This window comes from Mus caroli, chromosome 4 (assembly GCF_900094665.2).
Source record: "Mus caroli chromosome 4, CAROLI_EIJ_v1.1, whole genome shotgun sequence".
Taxonomy (NCBI): Eukaryota; Metazoa; Chordata; class Mammalia; order Rodentia; family Muridae; genus Mus; species Mus caroli.
The window spans coordinates 29146107-29167046 of NC_034573.1; the positions used below are offsets into that span (position 1 = coordinate 29146107).

Sequence of the window (20940 nt, forward strand, 5' to 3'; positions counted from 1 at the left end):
GCTGTGGCTGGGTTGTTTTAGACAATTCTGAAAGATGGTGCATATACTTCTTAGGTAGTTCTGTGGGAATTAAGCTCCAGCCTACAGAGACGACTTTAATGTGTTATCTGTGTGTCTGTGTTTGTATGTTCCTTCATGAGGACAGGCCACAGGTTGCCTGTGTTTCCTCCAGTCACTGTCCACCTTTTTTTTTTTTCTAAGACAAGTTTTCTCCCCGAACCTGGAGTTTACCCGTTTAGCTAGGTTGGTTAGCCAGGGAGCTGCAGGTATAATGGCAATTCTGCTGTTGGCTGAGTCCATTGCATGGTACAAACAAAAAACAACTGACTGTCTGGGAAAGACAACACACCAGAACACAAGAGAGAAAGAAGACTGAGAGGCAGAGAGTGAAACTCCTTTTATTAAGGCAGGCCTATTCTCTGGCATGAGGAAAGGGAGATCCAGAGTTGGGGAGTCTGTGGCTGTGTGAGGGTGGGGAAGGGTGCAGGTGTCTCAGGTTTTCTCCATTGGCTGTGCACGCCCCATTGGCTCACCAGGCTTTTATGCACAGCTTGCTCAATTAAGGAAGTGGCCATGCTTTGAAGACCCTTCTCTATGTTTACTTGCCCTTTCTAGCTGTTAACCACGACTCTCTGCCTGACCTTTATCCCAAGAAGGCAAGGTCGGTCCTTAGACCTTGCAGGTGTTAATGCTCTTAAGCTCTTGGCAGGCTCTGTAAGCCATTAGTTAGCCTCTGCTTTCTTTGTTCTTGTGTTTATGTGACCAGCTTTTAGTTTTACCATGGCAGGAAATTAACACCTGTCATAACCACTGTCCACACCTATCTCCGGCTCTCCACTCAGAGGGAAGAAAGAATAGCATATGCTGCAGCCAACTTTGACTGACTGGACCAGCAACATGGGTTCACGTTTCCCCAATCTCCATAGTTCCAGTATGGAAGCAGTTTCGTGGAGCAACAGAACAAAGAGTGATATTAGTAAAGCAAAGCATTTAAAAAAATAGATTGATGGCACCATCAGTGAGGCTGGTTACAGCAAGATGGGGGTAACTCTTCTATAGACCCCGGCGGCTGTCTGACAACACTCTGACCCCTCTGCTTGGTGGAAAACTAGGTTTTTTTGTTAGTACACCCCCAAAAGGTTATCTGTTTGTCAGGATGTTAACTCTTGCTAGTAGTAGCAGGATATTAGGTCCAAAGGTGGGAGACACTAATGAAATTCATCAGGTCCCAGATCTGCAATATCCATAACTCTCCACAGTCATGGAAGTTTTAGTCAGTCAGCTACCACAGACACCGCTGCTTTTCAGGACTTCTCACTCACGTTACCAATACATTTAGCTGCAGTTTTTCTTGGTTACCTGTGCCAGAACTCCTTGTCCGTGGGACAGTCTGGAGTGGCCTCCTTCCTAACATAGGAACAACCCTTCTTTATTTACAGTTTAGCTCCTATAACTGGGCAACATTGTCTTACATATGTTCCTCAAGGAAGCCAACTGGCCTGCTGGAACTGGCTCAGCCCTGTCCTCCTTTTTTATGTTAAAAAAAAAAAAATCATTCAGTGTATTTTTATCTTATACCCTTCCCCCCTCCCCACCCCGCCATTCTCCTCTTTATCTGGTCATCTCATACCCAGATTTAGGCCCTTTTGTTTCTCATCCCTAATGCCCCAACTCTCTGCAGCACTGTAAAGTCACAAACATGTGTCACCACACTCAGCTCTTAAAGTGTGCTAGGGTTCTGAACCCAGGTCCTCCTGGCATTCACTTGGCGAGCAGTTTACCATAGCAAGCATTAGGCAGTGTTCCAGCTCTGGTGGTTCAATCTCCTATAAACTCCTTCCCTGTCCCTCTCTCCGTGCACCCCCATAGTCCCCAGGAGTCATCTCTCAAGTATACTGCTTGCACCAAAGTTCCGAGGCTGGGCTTCACAACTCTGCATTTCAGCTACTTGTGGTTTTCTGTAATCATCTGTAATCATGGCTGCCTAACAGAGTTCTTTCTCTTTCGTGTGTCACGTGTCCAAGGAATAACTAAATCCTATAATGTGTGTGTGAGTCTGTGTGTGTGTGCCTCTCACCAAAAATTACTCAAAACCTGGAAATGTCTGTACCACTAAATTTAACATAGTCATGAAAGAAGCTTCCTGAAAATATAAATGTACCCATTTCTGCTTACTTATTATTTGTGTGCTAAGGACCAAGCCTTGCTCCTCCTTCATACCAAATCAGGGCAAGTGGCTAGTGCTTTATCACTGAGTTATCCCATGGCCTTTGCTTTGCGTTTTCCTTAATTTTGTTTTATTTTTTTGCTGCTTCTCTGATGAGTAAACCTTTAATAGAGTTTGGGCCTGGGGATTAGATATTTTTTTTCCTTAATATTTACTTGTTTCTATTAAATGCCATAATTTTTAAATCTGTTTTGTTTGTTTTTATAGCCACGATGCTTAGAATACTAACTGGTACAGACTAGCTACTCAGTAAATATTCTTTTAATGAAAATCATCTTTTGATTCTCATTGATTCATACCTTCTTTTTTTAATATATGTGTTTAAATTGACAAATATAAAATCCATTGAAGGGCAAGCAGTCTCCTGCTTGCTGCTTTATAATCAAACCATTGTATCATATTCAAGCCCTGGCAGCCACAGACCCTTACTTCAGTCAGAGAGTTTGTGTTTCCTAGAATATCAGATATGTTGAGTCATACTTAATACCTTCTTTAATATGGGTTTTACTTATGATGTATTTGAGGTTTCTTCTTATTAAATGTGTTAATGGCATTTCTTTATCGCTGGTAGTATTCCATTCACTCTGGAATAGATAGATCAACAATTTTATCCTGTTTTATTCTTTTTTTTTTTTTCCTTTTAGCTTTCCAGAGTATTGGCTCTTCCACCCGAAAGCTTGATCAAGTCAATATCTGCTGTTCCAGTTTCAAAAAAAGAGTTAAGTACGCTTGTAGTGATCTCAAATTGTTGAATTTGTTGGCAATCCAATTTTATTCAACTCCTAAATTTACAGAGTCGTCCTTAAAGTTAGGATTCATTATATTCAACTTATTCTAATTAGGGTCGTAAAATTCCAGTTCTATTTTAAGTATTCTGTTGTGCATGTAACTATCCTTTTGTTAATTGTTCTCATATTTGTCTATGCTAGCAGTAACTATGTCAGTCTGATCTGATGGGGTATTAGAGACTGTGTACTCATCTGATGCTTGAATTCTAGTGCACCATACTCGTTCTACCTCTTTGGTTGTGTTGTTTTGCTTGACTTCATTTGAAGACTCCCAAGTGATAGAGAATTATTGCTTAGGGCTATATAAAATTCATAGTGTTTTCTTAGGTACAGGGAAAAATAATCTTTTTTTATATTAGTCTCATCATCTTATCATTTTGGCAAAATATTTTAGTGCTTGGACAAAATGTAGTCTACCCATGGATGTATTATCTTGGGCCACGGGGTCAAAATGTTCATAAAAAAGAAGTCATGTCTGCATTAAACCTAAACAAGGTTATTTTTCATATTATCTCTGAAACAATACACTGATAACAATATATTTATGATGCATTTGCATTGTAGCAGGAGTTACAGCAATTTAGAGGTGGTTTACAATAGGGGGTGCACGGAGGGTGTCTAGACATATGCAAGAGTCCTTGAGCTCCTGCAGAAGTCCTCTATCACTTAGGAGTAAGAAGCTTGCCACATACTAGATTCTTAGCTCTAAGGTTTTTAAAGATGGAATATAAAATTCTCAGTATCAATGTATCCTTTGTTCCCTGAATTTTGTTAGAACTTTGAGGTGAGAGGGAGAGGTGAGTATTCTTCTTTTCATGATAAAGAAGAAATAAATAGAAAGAAAAGGCGCAGACTAGAGACCACTGATAATCTTACTATTTTTAGTTTTGAAAATAGTGGTGGGGGGAGGTGCCTTTAATCTCAGCACTTAGAAGTTAGAGGCAGACTGATCACTATAAGTTCAAAGATCAGCCTGACCTATATAATGAATTCCAGGACAACCAGAGCTGTGTAAAGGCCTGTCTCAAAAAAATAAAAAATAAAAATAAAAAAAGAAGGAGGAGGAAGAAGAGGAGGAGAGAAGAAGAAGAAATAATTAAGAGAAAGAAAAAAGAAAAAGAAAGTAGAAGACCTGCTTTAAAGAAATCTGTATGTCAGTCAGTGAGTGCCACCACTGTGTGCATAGGGCCAGTCCTCAGCGTTGGGTTACTTTGTAACTACTAGATTTCAAAGTATAGCTATTGCATCTTTTAAAAGGCTTGTTTTTCCCACTAACTTACTGCTTTAAAACAAAAGTGTACCAGGCAGTGTAGTTAGAAAAACTCAGGACACTTTCCCCTTGATTTTGAAACGATCCACACAAGGTAGGTATTGACAACCATGCTGATTAACCCAGTTGGAAGTTCTTTTTATTGATGGCCAGACCAAGAAGGGCTTGTGACTCTGAAAACACTCTTGAGCTTAAGGTCAGGGGGGTATTATTTTTAAGAACAAAGCCATCATTGTTCAAGAAGAGGAAGAAAGAGAGAGAGTGTGTGAGTGTGTGTGGGTGTGTGTGTTTGGGTGTGTGTGTGTGTGTTTTACTAGCCACGTCTGACTTCTTTACAAGATCCAGCAGTATCATGCTGGCAGGCACTACATAATTTTCTTGGACCATAGCCAGTGTCATGGACAGTCTCAGAAACGGTAGCAAGATAAATGTGGCCATTGGCGGTAGAAGGCTGAGAAGTGATCAGGCAGGCACAAAATACCATGGGGACCGGATGGCTTCACCTTAATCATTTCAATTGAAAATAAAAATAGCACATGTCTATTTCTATTCACTTTTGTTATTGTTTGAAGCACAGTTTCTCTATAGCCTTCACTGTCCTAGAACTCAGTCTGTAGATCAGGATGGTCTCAAACACAGAGATCCACCTGCCTCTACCTTCATAGCATTGGGATTAAAGAAATGCGCCACCACTCCCAGCTCTGTTAATAATTTGTTAAAAGACTTTTTTTTTTAGCAGGATATGATTCTTAATTGAGTCTTCCTGGATGTTTGAGAGCCACGCTTGTAAGATTGAAGTCCTAGTTAATGGTTTATAAAGAACGCTAGGACTACATCAAGGAAGTATAACTCAGTCCTTGATCTACTCAAATCCCTATCATCTCAATAACGGTAGAGCTCATTACTTTTACTTTTTCTTTTTTTTCTCTGACTTTTAAAAATCTCTTTTTTGTTGCTTCTGTGCCACTTTATGTTTTATTCCTGTTTTCTAAGTGAATTTCTTTAGTTGCCCATTGATTGGTTCAAATACTTGACTAAATTATCAAAGACTTAGATGAATTTCTACAATTAGATTTTGTTTTCCAAAAATGGAGTGGGTCATCATATACCCAGCAAAGAATAATCTTAGAAAACACAAGAGCACACTTGCCAACCATTTTAGTATAGAAAGGACAAAGAGAAAACTTACCCCAAGGTGCGAGTGTTGGTCATGTTTGATATTCTATTTAGCATCAGATCATATGACTAACATAATTTATAAGATGTCGTTTCTCAATAACCCTATAAAGTACATACCATTGTTATCATCATTTTACTGAGGTACCAAGAGATTGAACAATGTCTAGTATTGCAGACATAAATTGGTAGGTAAACTTGAATTTGTGGTTACAGCTCAAACATCAGTTTGGATTGGTAAACAGATGTTGTACTAAGTTGCTAGGTGATGAATTAAAACCCAGAAAATGGCCAGGCACGGCAGTGCACACCTTTAATCCCAGCACTCCAGAGACAGAGAGAGGTAGATCTCTGAGTTCAAGGCTAGCCTGGTCTACAGAGTGAGTTCCAGAGTAGCCAAGGCTATATAAAAAAACTGTGTCTCTCAAAACCAAAATGAAAAAAATTAGACCCAGGAAATTTCATTGGGTTTTTAATTAATTTTTTATACAATGCAATTTATTTTTTGGATTATAATTTGATTATATTTCTCTTCAAGTCTTCCCTTACTTCCCTCCTTGCTCTCCTTCAGTCTCATGCCCCCCCTTTGTTAGTTATTGCATAGCATGTAAATAAGTATAGGTCCATACATATCTATTCCTAAATATAACCTGCTCGGCTGCATGGTGCTGGTAAGTGTATATGTATACATAAATATTTTTAAATAAAATGTGTTCTGTGGTATTGTACTCTTCCCTAGGGAAGGCCACCTTCCCGTTCCCAGCTCTTCTTAGTTGACTACAGTCCTTTGTATAGGGTTAAGACCTCATGGGCTTTTCTCTGTTCAGTTTGTCATATCTGTTGGTGTCATCCTTATTTGGCCCCTGTTTGGTCAGTCATGTTGGTGAGACTTTAGGTGTGTAGCTTCTGACATTACTAGGAGACAATCTCACAGCGAACTCTCTGACCCTCTGGCTCATACTCTCTTTTTGCCCCTTCTGCAATGTTCCAACCCTGAGGCTTTCATGCAGAAGTGTTTTGTAGATGTATTGGATGGAACTGCATATAATACATTTTGATCACGTTTTTTTCTTCTATCCAGTTCCCCCAGATCCTTTCCCATGTCCCATGGTGAGCAGGGGCTCCCCCAACTTAATGTTCTATCTCTGTCTCTCTAAAACACAAAAACAAAACAAACAAAAACCAACAAGACAAAAAAATACCAAAAGGAAACAAAAATCACAAAAGAAGACCTCAGGGTCTGTTTTGTGTTGGCATGGGCCTGCCCTGTATTGGGGCTGCTGTACCCAGTGACACTCCATTGGGGTTTCCCTTTCCAGAAGGTTTCAGTTGTATATAGCTTATTAGTATTTTGTGCCCACCTCCCAAGAAACTTCATAATGGTCATTTGAGTTTAAGTTCTGTAATGTGATGTTGACAAGAAGCCATACAGGTCTTTTTAGGTGTTCCTCTGTGTCAGCCCCGTGTGCCCTCCCATGTATATTCTTTTACGAGAGTGACACATGGGCTAGACAAGCAATGACATAACTTGCTTAGCGCTCTTCACTGGCTCTCTGTTGAATACCAGAAGATGTCAGTAGATGTGGTTGTGCAGTTACTAAATAATCTGAATTGTCACACCCACAGAAAACTCTGTAGTGATATGATGAGTCATTCTCAGGTACCTGTCTAAACTGTGAAGTCTTTTTTTTTCCAGATTTAAGTCTTGTTTTCCATGTGGTAAGGTTAACCTGATTTTTTTGTTTTGTTTTTCTCAATGAAACTACAAATACTATTTCAAAGACTGGGTACATTTCCAGGCACATGCCTTTAATCCCAGCACTCTGGAGGCAGAGGCAGGTGAATCTCTAGTCTGTGTGAGTTCCAGGACAGCCAAAGCTTACAGAGAATCCCTGACTTGAAAAGCCAAACCAAACCAAACCAACCAACCAAACGAACAAATAAACGAAAACACACAAGCAGACAGCCCGTTTTGCTCTTGTTACTTGGAAGGCTATGTACAAGCATTTGGGATGGAGAAACTGCCTCATAGCAGTTGTCGAAAGACCTGAGCTTCATGAATCTGCTTCCTAGTTGCGCCTCACTCGCCAGGTGTCTTTGTCTGTGTCAAAGATACACTTAGGTAACAGGCAAGAAGTTTATAAAATAACCAAAGACTGAAAAGTTATAAGTAAATAAAAAGTTTTCTATTTCTTGACTTTTCATTTCAAACGTATTCATAAAGAACACACAGGCAATGTTCCTATAACAACTCTTTCCCATTTCATGTTAATCTTTAGAGAAGTGGCAGATTTTCAGCTTTCTGTGGATTCCTTACTAGAAGACAACAATCACAAGTCACAACTAGACACTCAAGACCACGCCAGGAGATTGGCAGAGAAGGTATTGTATCTCTAAATTATAAGCTTAGCATTTAAAGAAGAGCAGAGCTCTACAGGCAGCCTCAGCTATAATGAACTAAATACAATTTCTTTCTTAAGACATCTTGAAAAATATTATAGTTCATTGTATGCTATGAGGTTTAATGGTTTTCAAAGTAGTTGTAAAGAATTCCTTTGGTTGCAGTCTACTTTCTGTCGCTGTGGTAAATATGACTAAAAATGACTTAGAGAGGAAGAGGTTTACTTGCCTAGGTAACAGTACATCACTGAGGGGAGACAAGACAGGAGCTTAAGCAGTAACTGAAGCAGATATCCTGAAGCAGTGCTTGCTGTTTGCCTCTCGGGCCCCTGCTTACCTTGCCTGTTTATACAGCTCAGGCCCATTTACCTAGGGACGGTGCCACCTGCAGTGGGCTGGACCCTCCTACATCAGTCATCAGTCAAAGTGTTTCACACACAGGGCCGTGGGACAGTATGAACAGTCAGGTTCCTTTCCTAAGTGACTAGGTTTTAGTTGGTTTTGTTTCTTATTAGTCACAGGACTAAAATGTTAATTATATTTTATAGATTGAAATTGTATAAATTTTTCTTTGCTTGGTTGGTTTGGTTTTAGTTTTCCAAGGCAAGATTTCTCTGTGTAGCCCTGAATATCGCTCTGTAGACCAGGTTGGCCTTGCACTCAGAGATCCACCTGCCTCTGCCTCCCAAGTGCTAGGATTAAAGGTGTGCGTGACCATCACCCAGCAAAACTGTATAAGCTTTTAAAGACAGATTTTCTTGCTCCCCTGCAGCTTGAGTTCCAGCCAGTTGTGAGTACTAGCAACAGAGCCCAGGTCCTCTGAAAGACCAGCCCCTGAATGCTCCTAAGATCCGAGCCATCTCCCCAGACCCCTAGATAAAGGCTTGAATCTAGGAAAACAAGCATGATATATTAGAACAGTGGGTTGCAATTTTTTAAAATAAGTTTTTGAGAAGAACATTAAAAATATGAGGAGAAATAATGTATATGGAAAGGTCACAGAGAAGTTGCAGCTACATGATCTCGTACACGTTCTGTATTTCTAAGTTCTTTCTCATAGGTTGAGTCCAGTGAGTGAATGACCAAATCTAAACTGTTTGCTCCAGACCCTGACATGAAGCATGTTGGAAAAGTTTTTGTTTGTGTTTAATTTTTTATTAGTAAGGTTATATGTTGCTCAAAGAACTCTAAAAACTTGAAACAGTGGAAATGACTATTGGGAAAACATGGGTATTAAAAATTACTGCTAAAGGAGCTTTGGTGACAGAGTAATGCTAATTTCAGTATAAAATCACCTGCTTGGGGTTTTTGGTTTGGTTTTGTTTGGTTTTGTTTTTAAGACAGGATATATACCAGGAGTAAAATTAATTACAACACTTAACCACTCCATGTCTTTTAAGTTCTCAGAACTAGAGATTGGTGCTCTTTAGTGACAGCAGGCATCTTGAGTTGCATAGACTATCAAAGGGTTTGAATGAACACACGCAGGCAAGCAGTCTCTAAGGCTTCAATCTGTGCGTTGGTGCAAGTGCTGTAGCAGTGGGTCCTGACACGATGTCCTGCTTGTGGCTTTCATAAAGGTGAAAAAGATAAAGTGTTCACTGTATGACAGATGGGGAAATTTAAAGTAAAGGAACAGGAAAAGGGGGAGAGAGACTGAACAGCATTTTTGTGAGGAAAAAGGAAATGTTTGTGTAAGAATGGTGGGACAGAAAACCCTGTCTAAGCCCCTGGTCCCGCCGTAATGCCTGAGAACTGATTGACCTGCTGTCTTGTGAGCCAGTTTCATGCTGCTAGAACCATGTGTCTCATCAGGTCAGTTCTAGAATGTAACCTGCTTTACATGATTCATTATTTTTCAGCTTAAGTGTGATACAGTGGTGACAGCCATCAGTGCTGGTCCAAGGACTCTAAATTTCAAAATAAACAGAGAATTATTAACAAAGGTAAGCATGGTATATAATCTAGTCTTTGTGCTTTCTCGCTGTGTTAGCCACACTGATCTTCCAGCTCTGGAACTTGTTTAGTCTGGACTGCAGCCTTAAGTTAATATGCTTCAAGTTTTATATTATTTTCTTGGTGGTTTTCCTTTTCTTTTTTTTTTTTTTTTTTTAACTGCCATTGTTCAACTCCACAGCCTTTGATATGCTTAAGCAAGCTCTGTAGCACTGGGTTACTTCCCTAGCCCCTGACAGTCACCTTCTGACCTTAGGGCTGTTGCAGCTCTGCTAGGCTCTTCCTTACAGAAGTGGCCTCTGCTATTTTAGGCTTACTTGACCAAAGCCACTTGTGCTTTCAACTCTAACTCACTTCAGGGTTTATAGCATCTGTCTTTCCCACCATTCTGTCTCCATGTTTTCACATAATGGCTAATGCATCATAGATACCAGATGAATAACTGTTTGATGAATGAATGAATGTGCTCTATGTTAAGAGAAATACGTTGGTTTCTACTCTCTAGTAATCTATAATTTATTGGAAGCATAAGGCATCAACTGGAGAAATCATGAGCTAGCTTTTTCCTTTACTAAAACCGTGAATATTAAAGCAAAACCCTTGTTTACTTTGTTCAATGTTTTAACATTATAATGCATACTTTGGCCTATTTTTGGCATACGTTTGGCCATGTTTTTAAAGCTTGTTGAGGCTTAGTAAATATGGTAGTCTTGAATTGCAAAATGATTATAAAGCCAAAAGTTCTCTGTCAGTGTTGTAAGTTACAAGGCACAATTGGAGAAAGATGTAACAGGCTTAGCAAAAGCAGCAGGGGATCTGCTGGACTGTGCTCGACTGACCACAGAGCAGCTGCCCAGAAGTTCCCACACACCAAAATCTCTTATCTCATCTACGAGCTGTCTCAAGCAACTACCTAAGCAAGCACAGCCTTTATAAGAATTCCAGGTTTGCCAGGAACGTCTTATGACTAAGGTCAGGCAAAGGCTCTGAAATGCCCAAGGAAGAACTTCCCATAAATCTGACACAAGAATTACTGCTTATGTTCAAGGCTAAGTGGCCATCCCTCCAGAGTAAAGGCCAGCTGACTCTTGTAAAATTCTGCTACATCTCTGTCTGTGGACTCTCTCAAGGATTTTCTTTTTAGATTTATGTATATGAGTACACTGTCACTGTCTTCAGACACACCTGAAGAAGGCATTGGATCCCATTATAGATGGTTATGAGCCACCATGTGGTTGCTGGGAATTAAACTCAGGGCCTCTGGAAGAACAGTCAATCCACCCCACAAATGAGACATTTATTTTGAGTGTGTTAAGCCGTACCTACAGCCTGCTAGTGTACTTGTCTCCCAGGGTCTACTACACTTCCCTGCAGGGCCCCAACATACAGCCAAAGCCAGCCTCAAGCACAGAATTCTTTTGAAATCATTCCATGGCAATTCACTGACTTTATCATTCATCACTTTTAAATGATGCTTTTGTAGTTATTTTCTGATTTATGGAAGTAGAAATGAATCTTGCCAAATATGCCTTCTATACTTTTAGCCCTTGATAGCAATATTGTCCTTCTTTTGTTTTTCCTTAGTTTGGAGGGGGAGGGGGTAGAATTTTACCTTTAATGGTACTTTAGCTGAAAGAGATAAGGTGTATACTTCCAGGAAAAATACATGTTTCAATGGCCATGAACTTTTACTTTATTTCAGTTAAAAATCTGTAGAATTTTATCAGTTGTATTAGTTACTACAAATATTTCCAGAGCTAGGTGAGGTGGAAAATCCATGATGGTGTAAAGTGCTCTTATTTGGGTTCCACACTTAACACTTGCCAATAACTTGAAGTCCTTTGTGGGAGAATCTGTAACATCTACTGATGCATAACTCAGTCAATAGGGAGAAAAGAAAAAGATGATTTAAATCAAGCTCTATTTGCATTTTTTAAAAAAATCAAAGATTTATATATATTTTAAGATTTATTTATTTTATGTATGAATACACTGTAGCTGTCTTCAGACACACCAGAAGAGGGCATCGGATCCTGTTACAGATGGTCATGAGCCACCATGTGGTTGCTGGGAATTGAACTCAGGACCTCTGGAAGAATAGTCAGTGCTCTTAACCACTGAGCCATCTCTCCAGCCCTCTATTTGCATTTTTTAAAATATAGATAAAACCTTTTTTTCTTAGGTATATCTCAAAAATCCCTGGTGAATAAAATCACATTTTTTTAAATTTACAAATCCAATTTTGCATGCTCTACTAACAGGAGGAGAAACTGTTTTGTGACATCAGTAAATAAGTTTTGCCTATAGGTAGTGAATACATCAAGCTGTATTTGTCTTATAAACTCATAGAAATAGTGACTTTACAACTAATGAACTGACCGGGCAAGTTGGTAGTGGCAAATTCCTTAGAGTCCCGTTGACAGGCAAAAGAGAACAGTCAATGCATAGAGTTAGAAAAGAGAAAAGACACAAGTCTAGCATAGGAAGGACAATAACAGAGTAGCAGCCAGTCGGAATATCAATCGAGTTCCTTGAGCTCCAATAACAGAAAGCTCAAAGACTTCATTTCTGATTAAAACCTTTTATGCATGAGTATTTACATGAGTACAGCTTACACTCAAGCATGCATATTGGTAAATATATTAGATTCTAGTGCTCTTATCTAGTAGAACACAATGGAACAATGGCACCTCCTAGACAGTTTGAAGTTAAAAAAAATGTTCATTTGTAACTGATAGCTTCTAGAAAAGAGAAAGTTAGTTTTCTTCAAAGGTGTGGCCCCTGGTAGGTTGAACATGCTCCGCTGGATGCCCACACACCAGAGAATGTACAGGTAGCATTACTTAGACTCATGGGTTAAAAAACAAGACAGTGAATCGGGGCCTTACTGTGCACTGTAGCCTAGCCAGTAACTCAGGTTCACCTGTCCTGGCCTTCCTTCTGAGTTGTTGGGTTTACAAGCATGCACCACCTGCCTTACCTCATTTCTTGACTATTTTAACTAATTCTTGATAATAAAATTCTTGCCCCAGATGAAGTTGGCAATACAAATCCAACAAGAGTAAAAACAATACTTTATAACAGTAGTTTCAAATAAAAAATTGGGGGCTGGCAAGATGGCACCAAGGTTAAGAGTACTTGCTCTTTCAGAGGATCCAATTCCTAGCACCGTCTGTGGCACAGGCTCCCAGGGACCCTGCCTACTCTTTTGGCCTCTGCAGGCAACAGGCACCGTGTGGTTCTCTAGTGTACATGTAAACACTCATACAAATAAAAAAATTAAAATTACACATAACTAAGAGAATCTTTTAAAAACAAATAGAAACCTGCATGAAACCATGCATTCATTGTAACCTGTACAGAAATGAACTCTGAACTATGCTGTAGTTCTGTGTTACTAAATAAACGTTAGCTTAGACTATGTTATAGAAGCTTCTGTCAGGTTTCATCTTCCATCTGTAGAGCCAACAGGCATTTGAGTACATATTCTTATGTAATTACATATTCGCTAGCTCTACTTGGTGTCTTGAGTTAGCACAGAAGCAACAATAGCAGGCACGTAGTAATTTAGCATTCACTTGACTGGGAGAAGTTTTGCTATTTGACTTCTAATCTCCTATGTCCCAGGCTGGCTTTGAACTAGAGGTGATGCCAGAGATGACCTTGAATTTCTGGAGTGCTGGAGTTGGAACACAAAGATCTGTACATTCAAGAAAAGCGCTCTTATCACCTGAGCTATTATGACCTTAGGGAAATTAACCTCTGCTCTTCTTTCTAGGTAATATAGAAACCCTCCTCACTGTCTTTATAACATAGTCTTCACTCAGTAACTGATTTGACCCTGCTCTTGGCTCAGGTATTACTCGTCCCATGGAACTTTTGGCAGTTAGCCTAACCTCACAAAGTTTCAAGTTCCGGGTCTTTAAGTGCCATCAATGGTTACTGTACTGTTGAGTGGATTAAATTTTTAGTCCTGGAGTAGCCCATCACACTCACTATCTCACACTGTAAGTGCTCTGAGAGGACTTAGTGAGATTGATACTAGAGCTGCTGCTGCTGCTGCTGCTGCTGACAGTTCTATACAGTTCTAAGAAGGAACTAGTTAACAACATTTGGTTGTCAGTAATACACTGGTTGGGAATATTTAGTTAGTTAGTTAGTTATTATCTGTAAGCCCCACTCCTGTTTTTTCAGGCAGTATTGCAACAAGTTACTGAAGATGGCTGTAAATATGGGTTAAAAAGTGAACTTTTCTCAGATCTACCCCAGAAGAGGATTGTGGTTGAATTCAGGTGAGTGACTGTTGCTCTTCTGTGCCGATTGGCCCAGCTGACAGGACGGAGAAGATTATATGTCGGTGATAGAGTCTTCACTGAATTAGGCATGGAAAGTTGAAAATGAGCGTCATTATGTTATCTTGTTAGGATCTTTGTGGATCAGTCACCAAATCATGAATAAAAATGACAAAAATCAATAGTTTATGAATCCATATGGGTTTGCCTTTTCCTTTCTTTGCACAGGATCTCCAGTGTCCCAGGCTGGCCTTGAACTGGAGGTGTGGCCAGTGATGACCTTGAACTTCTGAGCTTGCACCTCCTGAGTCTGTAGGCGTGCGCCACCACTCCACGTTTATGCAGAGTGGGGTTGCAACTCAAAGACTTGTTCCTGCAAGAGAGGTGCATGCTACAGCTCGAGTGGGAGTCAGTTCTCCCTTCTGAGAATTGAACCTGAGAATTGAACACGGATTGCCAGGCTTGCTTGGCAACCACTTTACTGTCTTGCCAGCCCAATTACTATGGTTTATTTGTTTTTCTTTTGTTTTGTTTTTTTTAAGAACTCATTTTTCACTTTAGTTAATTTATAAAGCAGTTCACTACTGTATTAAGAGTTTTAACATGAGGCAGGCAAATTTCTGAGTTCAAAGCCAGCCTGGTCTACAGAGTGAGTTCCACGACAGCCAGGGCTACACAGAGAAACCCTGTTTCTAAAAAACAAAAACAAAAACAAAAACAAAACAACAACAACAAAAAAAAGAGCTTTAACATAGTTTGGATAACTAAAGAACAAAGCCTTGCAATTATAATTAGATTTTTTTTAATTAACAGAAAAATAACTGAGGATTTTTTGGTTTTAATTTTTAGTTTCTTTTGTATATGTGAGGTAGGTCAGGTTCATAAATGTGGTGTTGTGCATGTGGCGGTCACAGAACACCCATGGGTGTATGTCTATCCTACCTTGTCTGAGAACAGGGTTTCTTGTTTGCCTCTGTACTACACTAGTTGGCCTGTGTGCTTTCAGGGATTCTCCCTTATCTACCTCCTGTCTGCCATTGAAGCACTGGGATTACACCTGATAGCACACCCAATTTTTACCTGGGCTCTGGGAATACAAATACAGATTGCTGTCATTCTGTGCCAGAGATACACTGTCCAAGTAACCCCTGAGGGTTTTTTTTTTTGTTTTGTTTTGTTTTTCCTTTCTTTTGTTTTTTGAAACAGGGTTTCTCTTTGTAGCTCAAGCTGTCCTAGAAATCACTCTGTAGACCAGGCTGGTCTTGAATTTAGAAATCTGCCTGTCTCTGCCTCCTGAGTGCTGGGATTAAAGGCGTGTACCACCATGCCCCCAAGTTTTTAATTTGTTTCTACATAGTCTTCAGATAAATTTCTAATACATTATAAATAAAACCATCTAATCCTTAAGCTGTCATGAAATAATCAAAACTGTAGAGGAAACATTAATAACTAGCATTGTCACAGTATAGCTGACTAGTTGGCAGTTAAAGAAATTACCAAAAGTATTTATCTTCCAAAAGAAGAATCTTAATGAACTACTTCCCCACTTAGAAAGATAAGGCTCCCTACAGTCCCTTTCTTCTTCTGCATTACTTCTGGGGACAGTATGGGTGCACATGCATGCACATACACATGTACTATGAAGGCCAGATGTCAGCCTTCGGTGTCTCCTCAGGTGGTGATGGTCCTCAAGTGCATCCACCTTGGTTTTGAGACGGGTTCCCTCACTTGGCCTAGAACTCACCCATTAGGCCACCATGGCTGTCAGTTAGCTGTCAGGAGGACACTGTTCTCTTCCTCCTCAGCACTGATGTTATAGCAGCATACCATCAAGCCTGGCCTTTGTGCACGGGTTCTGAAGATTGGATCCAGACACGGCCACATGCTGCTCAGTCAGGCAGCTTTCCTCACTGAGCTGTCTCCCCTCTGACATTTTAAAAGGCTATGGGAAATGTCTCGTGTTTACTACCTCACTTTTGTTCCTCAGGTACTTTTTAAAAATTTGGGTATGATTACAAATTGGACAGTCAGAGAAAGGGTTTTCCAAATTGCACATGTACTCTACACTTAGAGTCTAAGGGCAGACACTGGAAGACATAAAACCGTTTATAACTGAGGATGGCTGCTGAGATGATTGCCCTGCCCATAGCGCAGGCACGGATCTTGGTGCAGTCTGTGCAATGTAATCATAGCATTTAAAACTGTGTGTGACAAAGAGAAAGAGGACTTCAAACAACCCTTCATACTGGAGGACAAGGCACTAAGGACAGTCCTCGTCCTGGTGGGCAGGCTGTGCGCTACAGAGCTCACATGTGTGTTCAGAGCCAAGGCTGTGGTGAAGTTTTGCAGGGCAGCACAGGCAAGCCTTGCTGGAAACACCGCAGAGTCATGATGTGTTTGATCCTGAACAGGCCTTCTGAAACTTCTACTCCAACCTCTCTTCCCAAGAAATTTAAATTTTTTTATTTGCATTTATTTGTTTGTATGTGTGTGAGAGAACATTTGTGTGCTGTGCATGCATAGAGGTCAGAGGGCAAATGTGGAGTCACTTCTCCTCTGAACATGTGGGAACTCAGGTGGTTAGGCTTGTCAGCAGGCATCTTTACTGAGCCATCTTACTGGCCCTGCCTAAGAATTTTTATAAAACCTTGGGTGCATAGGTAAATAAAATATAAAACAGGAATATAAATTAATATTTAGTGATATTGTAATTTATTTTAAAACAGTAATTTACATAAAACTTAATACTATGTGCTAATTTGCATACTAATGTGACAAATACATTTATTTTTATACAAAGAATTAAACCTTAGCTTAATGTTTAGTATTGTAGAACATAGAGTTTCTCTCCAGCACTTTTATCTCCTTAATCTTAAAATAATTTGTTTCATAAGTGTGCCATTTCTGAATATCAAGACTACATTATGGATTATACAATCAATAATTGTTGGTCAGAAATAAGGTGATTCTTTTCAAATCCTAATTAATCCTCACTGTTATTGAATTGTCAAAAGCCCTGCTCCCTATTTATGGCATTATCTATGCATTATCTAGTTCATTCTCAAAATTTTTGTTATTGAAATAAGAAAATATTCTTGCAATTTTTGCAGTTCACCTAATATTGCCAAAAAATTTCATGTTGGACATTTGCGCTCCACCATCATAGGTAAGTGTTCCCTTCAACAGGAAATACTAAACAAGCCTTTGGTGACATGGAGAAGAATGCAGTGTAATGGTCAAGAGTTTAAATCAAAAGGAAGGAAAGGAAGGCTCCCCAAAATGTAAATTTATATGAGCATAATCCTAAGTAAATGTTGCACTAAATTGGAAAATGGGTTTATAGATTAAAAACCAAAGTTTATTTCAACAGGAAAAAGACATAGAAATCAGTTTTCAATAGTATGTGTTGTAATTTTTGACTGTTATCCTTATGGAAAACTAAAAAGAGGTTAAAAAATAAAAAATGTCACAAATTATTTCTGTGGGATTGGCAGAAATATTTCAAATTTTTTTGTTCACAGATTTTTTTGTTTTAAATAATTCACTCTAGGCGCTTAGTAATTTTCAAGACTAAAAATTTCTATAAGAAGTTTTAGGAATACTAAAACTACTTCATAATTGTAAAGCTTCAGTGTATAATATGCTTTTTTAAGTGTGTGTGTGTGTTGTGTGTGTGTTTGTGACAGAGAGAGAGAGGGAGAGAGAGGGAGAGAGAGAAAGAGAGAGAACATGAACTGCCCACAGAATCCAGAAGTGGGTGTTGAACCGGAACCGCCTGGAGTTTGAGTTACAGGTGGCTATGAGCCACCCAGCGCGTGTGGGAACGGAATTCTCATGCTCTCAAGTGCACCAAGCATAGCAAACACAGCCACTGAGCCATCTCTCAGGTTCTGCCTTCTACCTACTTACATTGTTTTGCAGTACTGTAATTCACAAGTCAGCTTAGAATCATGCAGTATTAGAATTGGTGTTCATTTATTAAGTATATAGTGAGGAAGAGAATAAATAGCAAGACAGTGAGAGAAAGAGACAAAATGGATGGTGAGAGAGGAAAGCATGAAACCCAAACATGGTCAAGTCTGATGCTCAAACATTCAACCAAAACTCAACTGGTAAATTCTTTGAAGACAGCCAGCTAATAGAGCTCCCAACTGAGAGTCTCCTTGCTGAGACTTGCAAGTGTAAGAACGAGCAGCAACAGCGAGAGGGAATGCCAAATCAGACCCTCCCCACTTCCTGCTGAACCAACCTGGGACATTGAGTGGTCAGCTCTAGTTTCCCATTGAGCCTGCTGGGTTTTGTGTCACTCAACTCCAACTTCTCTTTCTTTCCTATGAGTGTTTTACATCACAGGATAAACTTCTGTTGGAGATGATCTACCTTCTAGCTCTTTGCAAGGACAGCGTTTATACTCAGGGACTGCTACTCTTCCCTCCCTGTCACAGTTAGGGAACCAGCCCATTTTCAATGAGCCAACGTGCTTGGGTCTGCAGTGGAGACAGAGACGGTTCCTCAGTGAGTTTGAACATTACATGACAGTTTACAAATATGATGTACATTTCCCCCACTTAATGTAGCTCTGTTTGGTAAGAACAATTAGCTAAGATTTGTGTAGAAGAAATTCTTACTTCGTAAGAAGTAACTTTCCTAAGATCACATGAATAAAGTATTTGTGGCTGGGATCTAATACAGGTACTTAGGTGTATTTGTGATAGAACAGTATTCTAAGAAAAGTAGATATACAAAGCAGCTGAAAAAGAGATCCTTCCTGCTGGACTATGTAAACTTAGAAGCCGTAGACCTAGAGATGCTTACAAAGAAGGAAGATGCTGTAATTCACATTAGGCTGTTTATACTTTGGATCTTGTTGCCTTGTGACAGGGTCTCATCTGTAGCCCAGGTTGGCCTAGAGCTACTATGTAGTCCAGACTGAGCATGAACTTGTAGCAGTCCTCTTGCCTCAAACTCCCAAGTGCTAGGATTATGACTGTTTGCCAACAAGCCACAATATTTAAATCAGAAAATGATTTATTATAGACTCTCGAATGACCTGCAAAGTTATTGGGAGGACTAAAGAGATTTTTAATTGTGCTGGCATGAGTGACTCTGAGGAGTGTCCCATAGACCAAGGTTGGTGACCAAAGGAGAACCTGCCTCTTCTGCCATTGCTTCCATGCCCTAGTGCCACTGCCATGATCCAGAAACTGCCACTGTGCATGTCATGTCTTCTGCAGTCCATTACAGACAACAGGGGTCATGACATAGCCTGTCTTTCAGTTTGTTTTAGAGCTCTGGACATGGTGCTAGAACCTGTATTAGCAGGTACCACTGAAGAGGCAGGAGAAAAACAAAACAAATGCCCCAGAGGGTCATAGCTGCTTGTTGGTGGGGGGTGGGGGGGGGGAAACAAACAAAAAAATAGAAGTGACTCCTATGCCAAATCACATACAAAGTGTGCCTTACTGTCCAATCTTAGAGGGTTTCTGGAACCTAATTATAAGACACTGGTAACTGGGGAAGAAGATCCTTCAGGTTTCCAGCTTTTGCAGTATATGAAGGCAGGTAAAAGGCTGAGTAGAACAGATGCTGGACATCAAGGCTGTATCAACAGGAAATGCAGATAAAGGCTATGGAACAGCATGTGCCCCTAGGGACAGGCTTGTGGAGGATGCTCTTCAGTGCTTGAAAAGATTACGTCAGCTACTTGGAAAAACACAACCGTGTGCAGGTCACGTTCTTAGGACACACACCAATTACATAGTTTTCTTTAGGATGGAGCCCGCTCATGTGGTGCAGGTGCCTCCAGAGGCTGAGGTGTGTGTGTGTGTCTGTGTCTGTGTGTCTGTGTGTGTGAGCACAGGTATACACGAATGCAAAGCATCTGATGCCTTGGAGTTAGAGTTGCAGGTAGCTGTGAGCTTCCTGATCTGGGAGCAAGTAATCTTAACTGCCGGGCCATTTCTCTAGCCCCCTGAATACCATATTCGTTAATTACTGAGATTCTGTTCTCTTTGGCCCTTGGGATTAGCTAAGAATACCAATTAATTTGTTTCTAAGTGCCCATAGTGATGCTGATGAAAATTCTCTTCTCATGAAAATTATGGGAACCCTTTGGGATAACATCTCTAAGAAATTCCTTACTTCATATCTTATACAAGAAGACGCATTATGAATGCTTTAATAGGAAAGACTGAGTTTTATTAAATATAAAAATTTTATTTAGAAATATGTTTTATTAAAAGGGGTTTTCTATCTTATAACTTGATAAAAGAGAAGTACAAAGTTTTAAAGCCAAAAATGGATAAACTAATATAAGACTATATTTTATCTATGACTAGGAAATTTTATAGCAAATCTAAAAGAAGCTTTAGGACATCAAGTAACAAGAATAAATTACATTGGAGATTGGGGCATGCAGTTTGGTAAGTATCTTTGACATGCTTTTCATTTTATTATATGGCTTAATCTTTCAAGTACTATGTCACTTTGTCGTCTGTATGAAATGTAGACAATCCCTATTTCATAAAATATCTGTGATGCTAGAAATTGATCCTGGGGTCTCATGCATACCTAGAACATGTACTACCACTAACCTGTATCTGCCTATGAACTTACATATTCTATATAAATCTCACCATATAATGAATTGGCATATTTAGAGCAGTACCTTATAAATTAGTATACGTAACACATACATTAAGCCTTTAGTAAAGAAGAGTAGCTTGCTTTTATTGGTTAAACGTGGGAATGAAGCCGGGCGTGGTGGCGCACGCCTTTAATCCCAGCACTCGGGAGGCAGAGGCAGGCGGATTTCTGAGTTCGAGGCCAGCC

At 39.8% G+C, this 20940-nt stretch overlaps 1 protein-coding gene across 2 annotated transcripts in view; it reads left to right on the top strand.

Annotated features, from left to right (window-relative positions):
* Rars2 (arginyl-tRNA synthetase 2, mitochondrial) overlaps nt 1-20940 on the top strand; it is a 44163-nt gene that overhangs the window by 711 nt on the left and 22512 nt on the right. Inside the window, exons 2-7 of one of the 2 annotated variants that reach the window (XM_021160241.2) lie at nt 2872-2945; nt 7741-7843; nt 9724-9807; nt 14012-14109; nt 17220-17275; nt 20448-20531. In XM_021160241.2, coding sequence (XP_021015900.1) covers nt 2872-2945; nt 7741-7843; nt 9724-9807; nt 14012-14109; nt 17220-17275; nt 20448-20531 — 499 coding nt within the window. Of the gene's footprint in view, nt 1-2871; nt 2946-7740; nt 7844-9722; nt 9808-14011; nt 14110-17219; nt 17276-20447; nt 20532-20940 lie in introns of those variants that run through there. The other variant, XM_029476759.1, reaches the window with a different exon arrangement.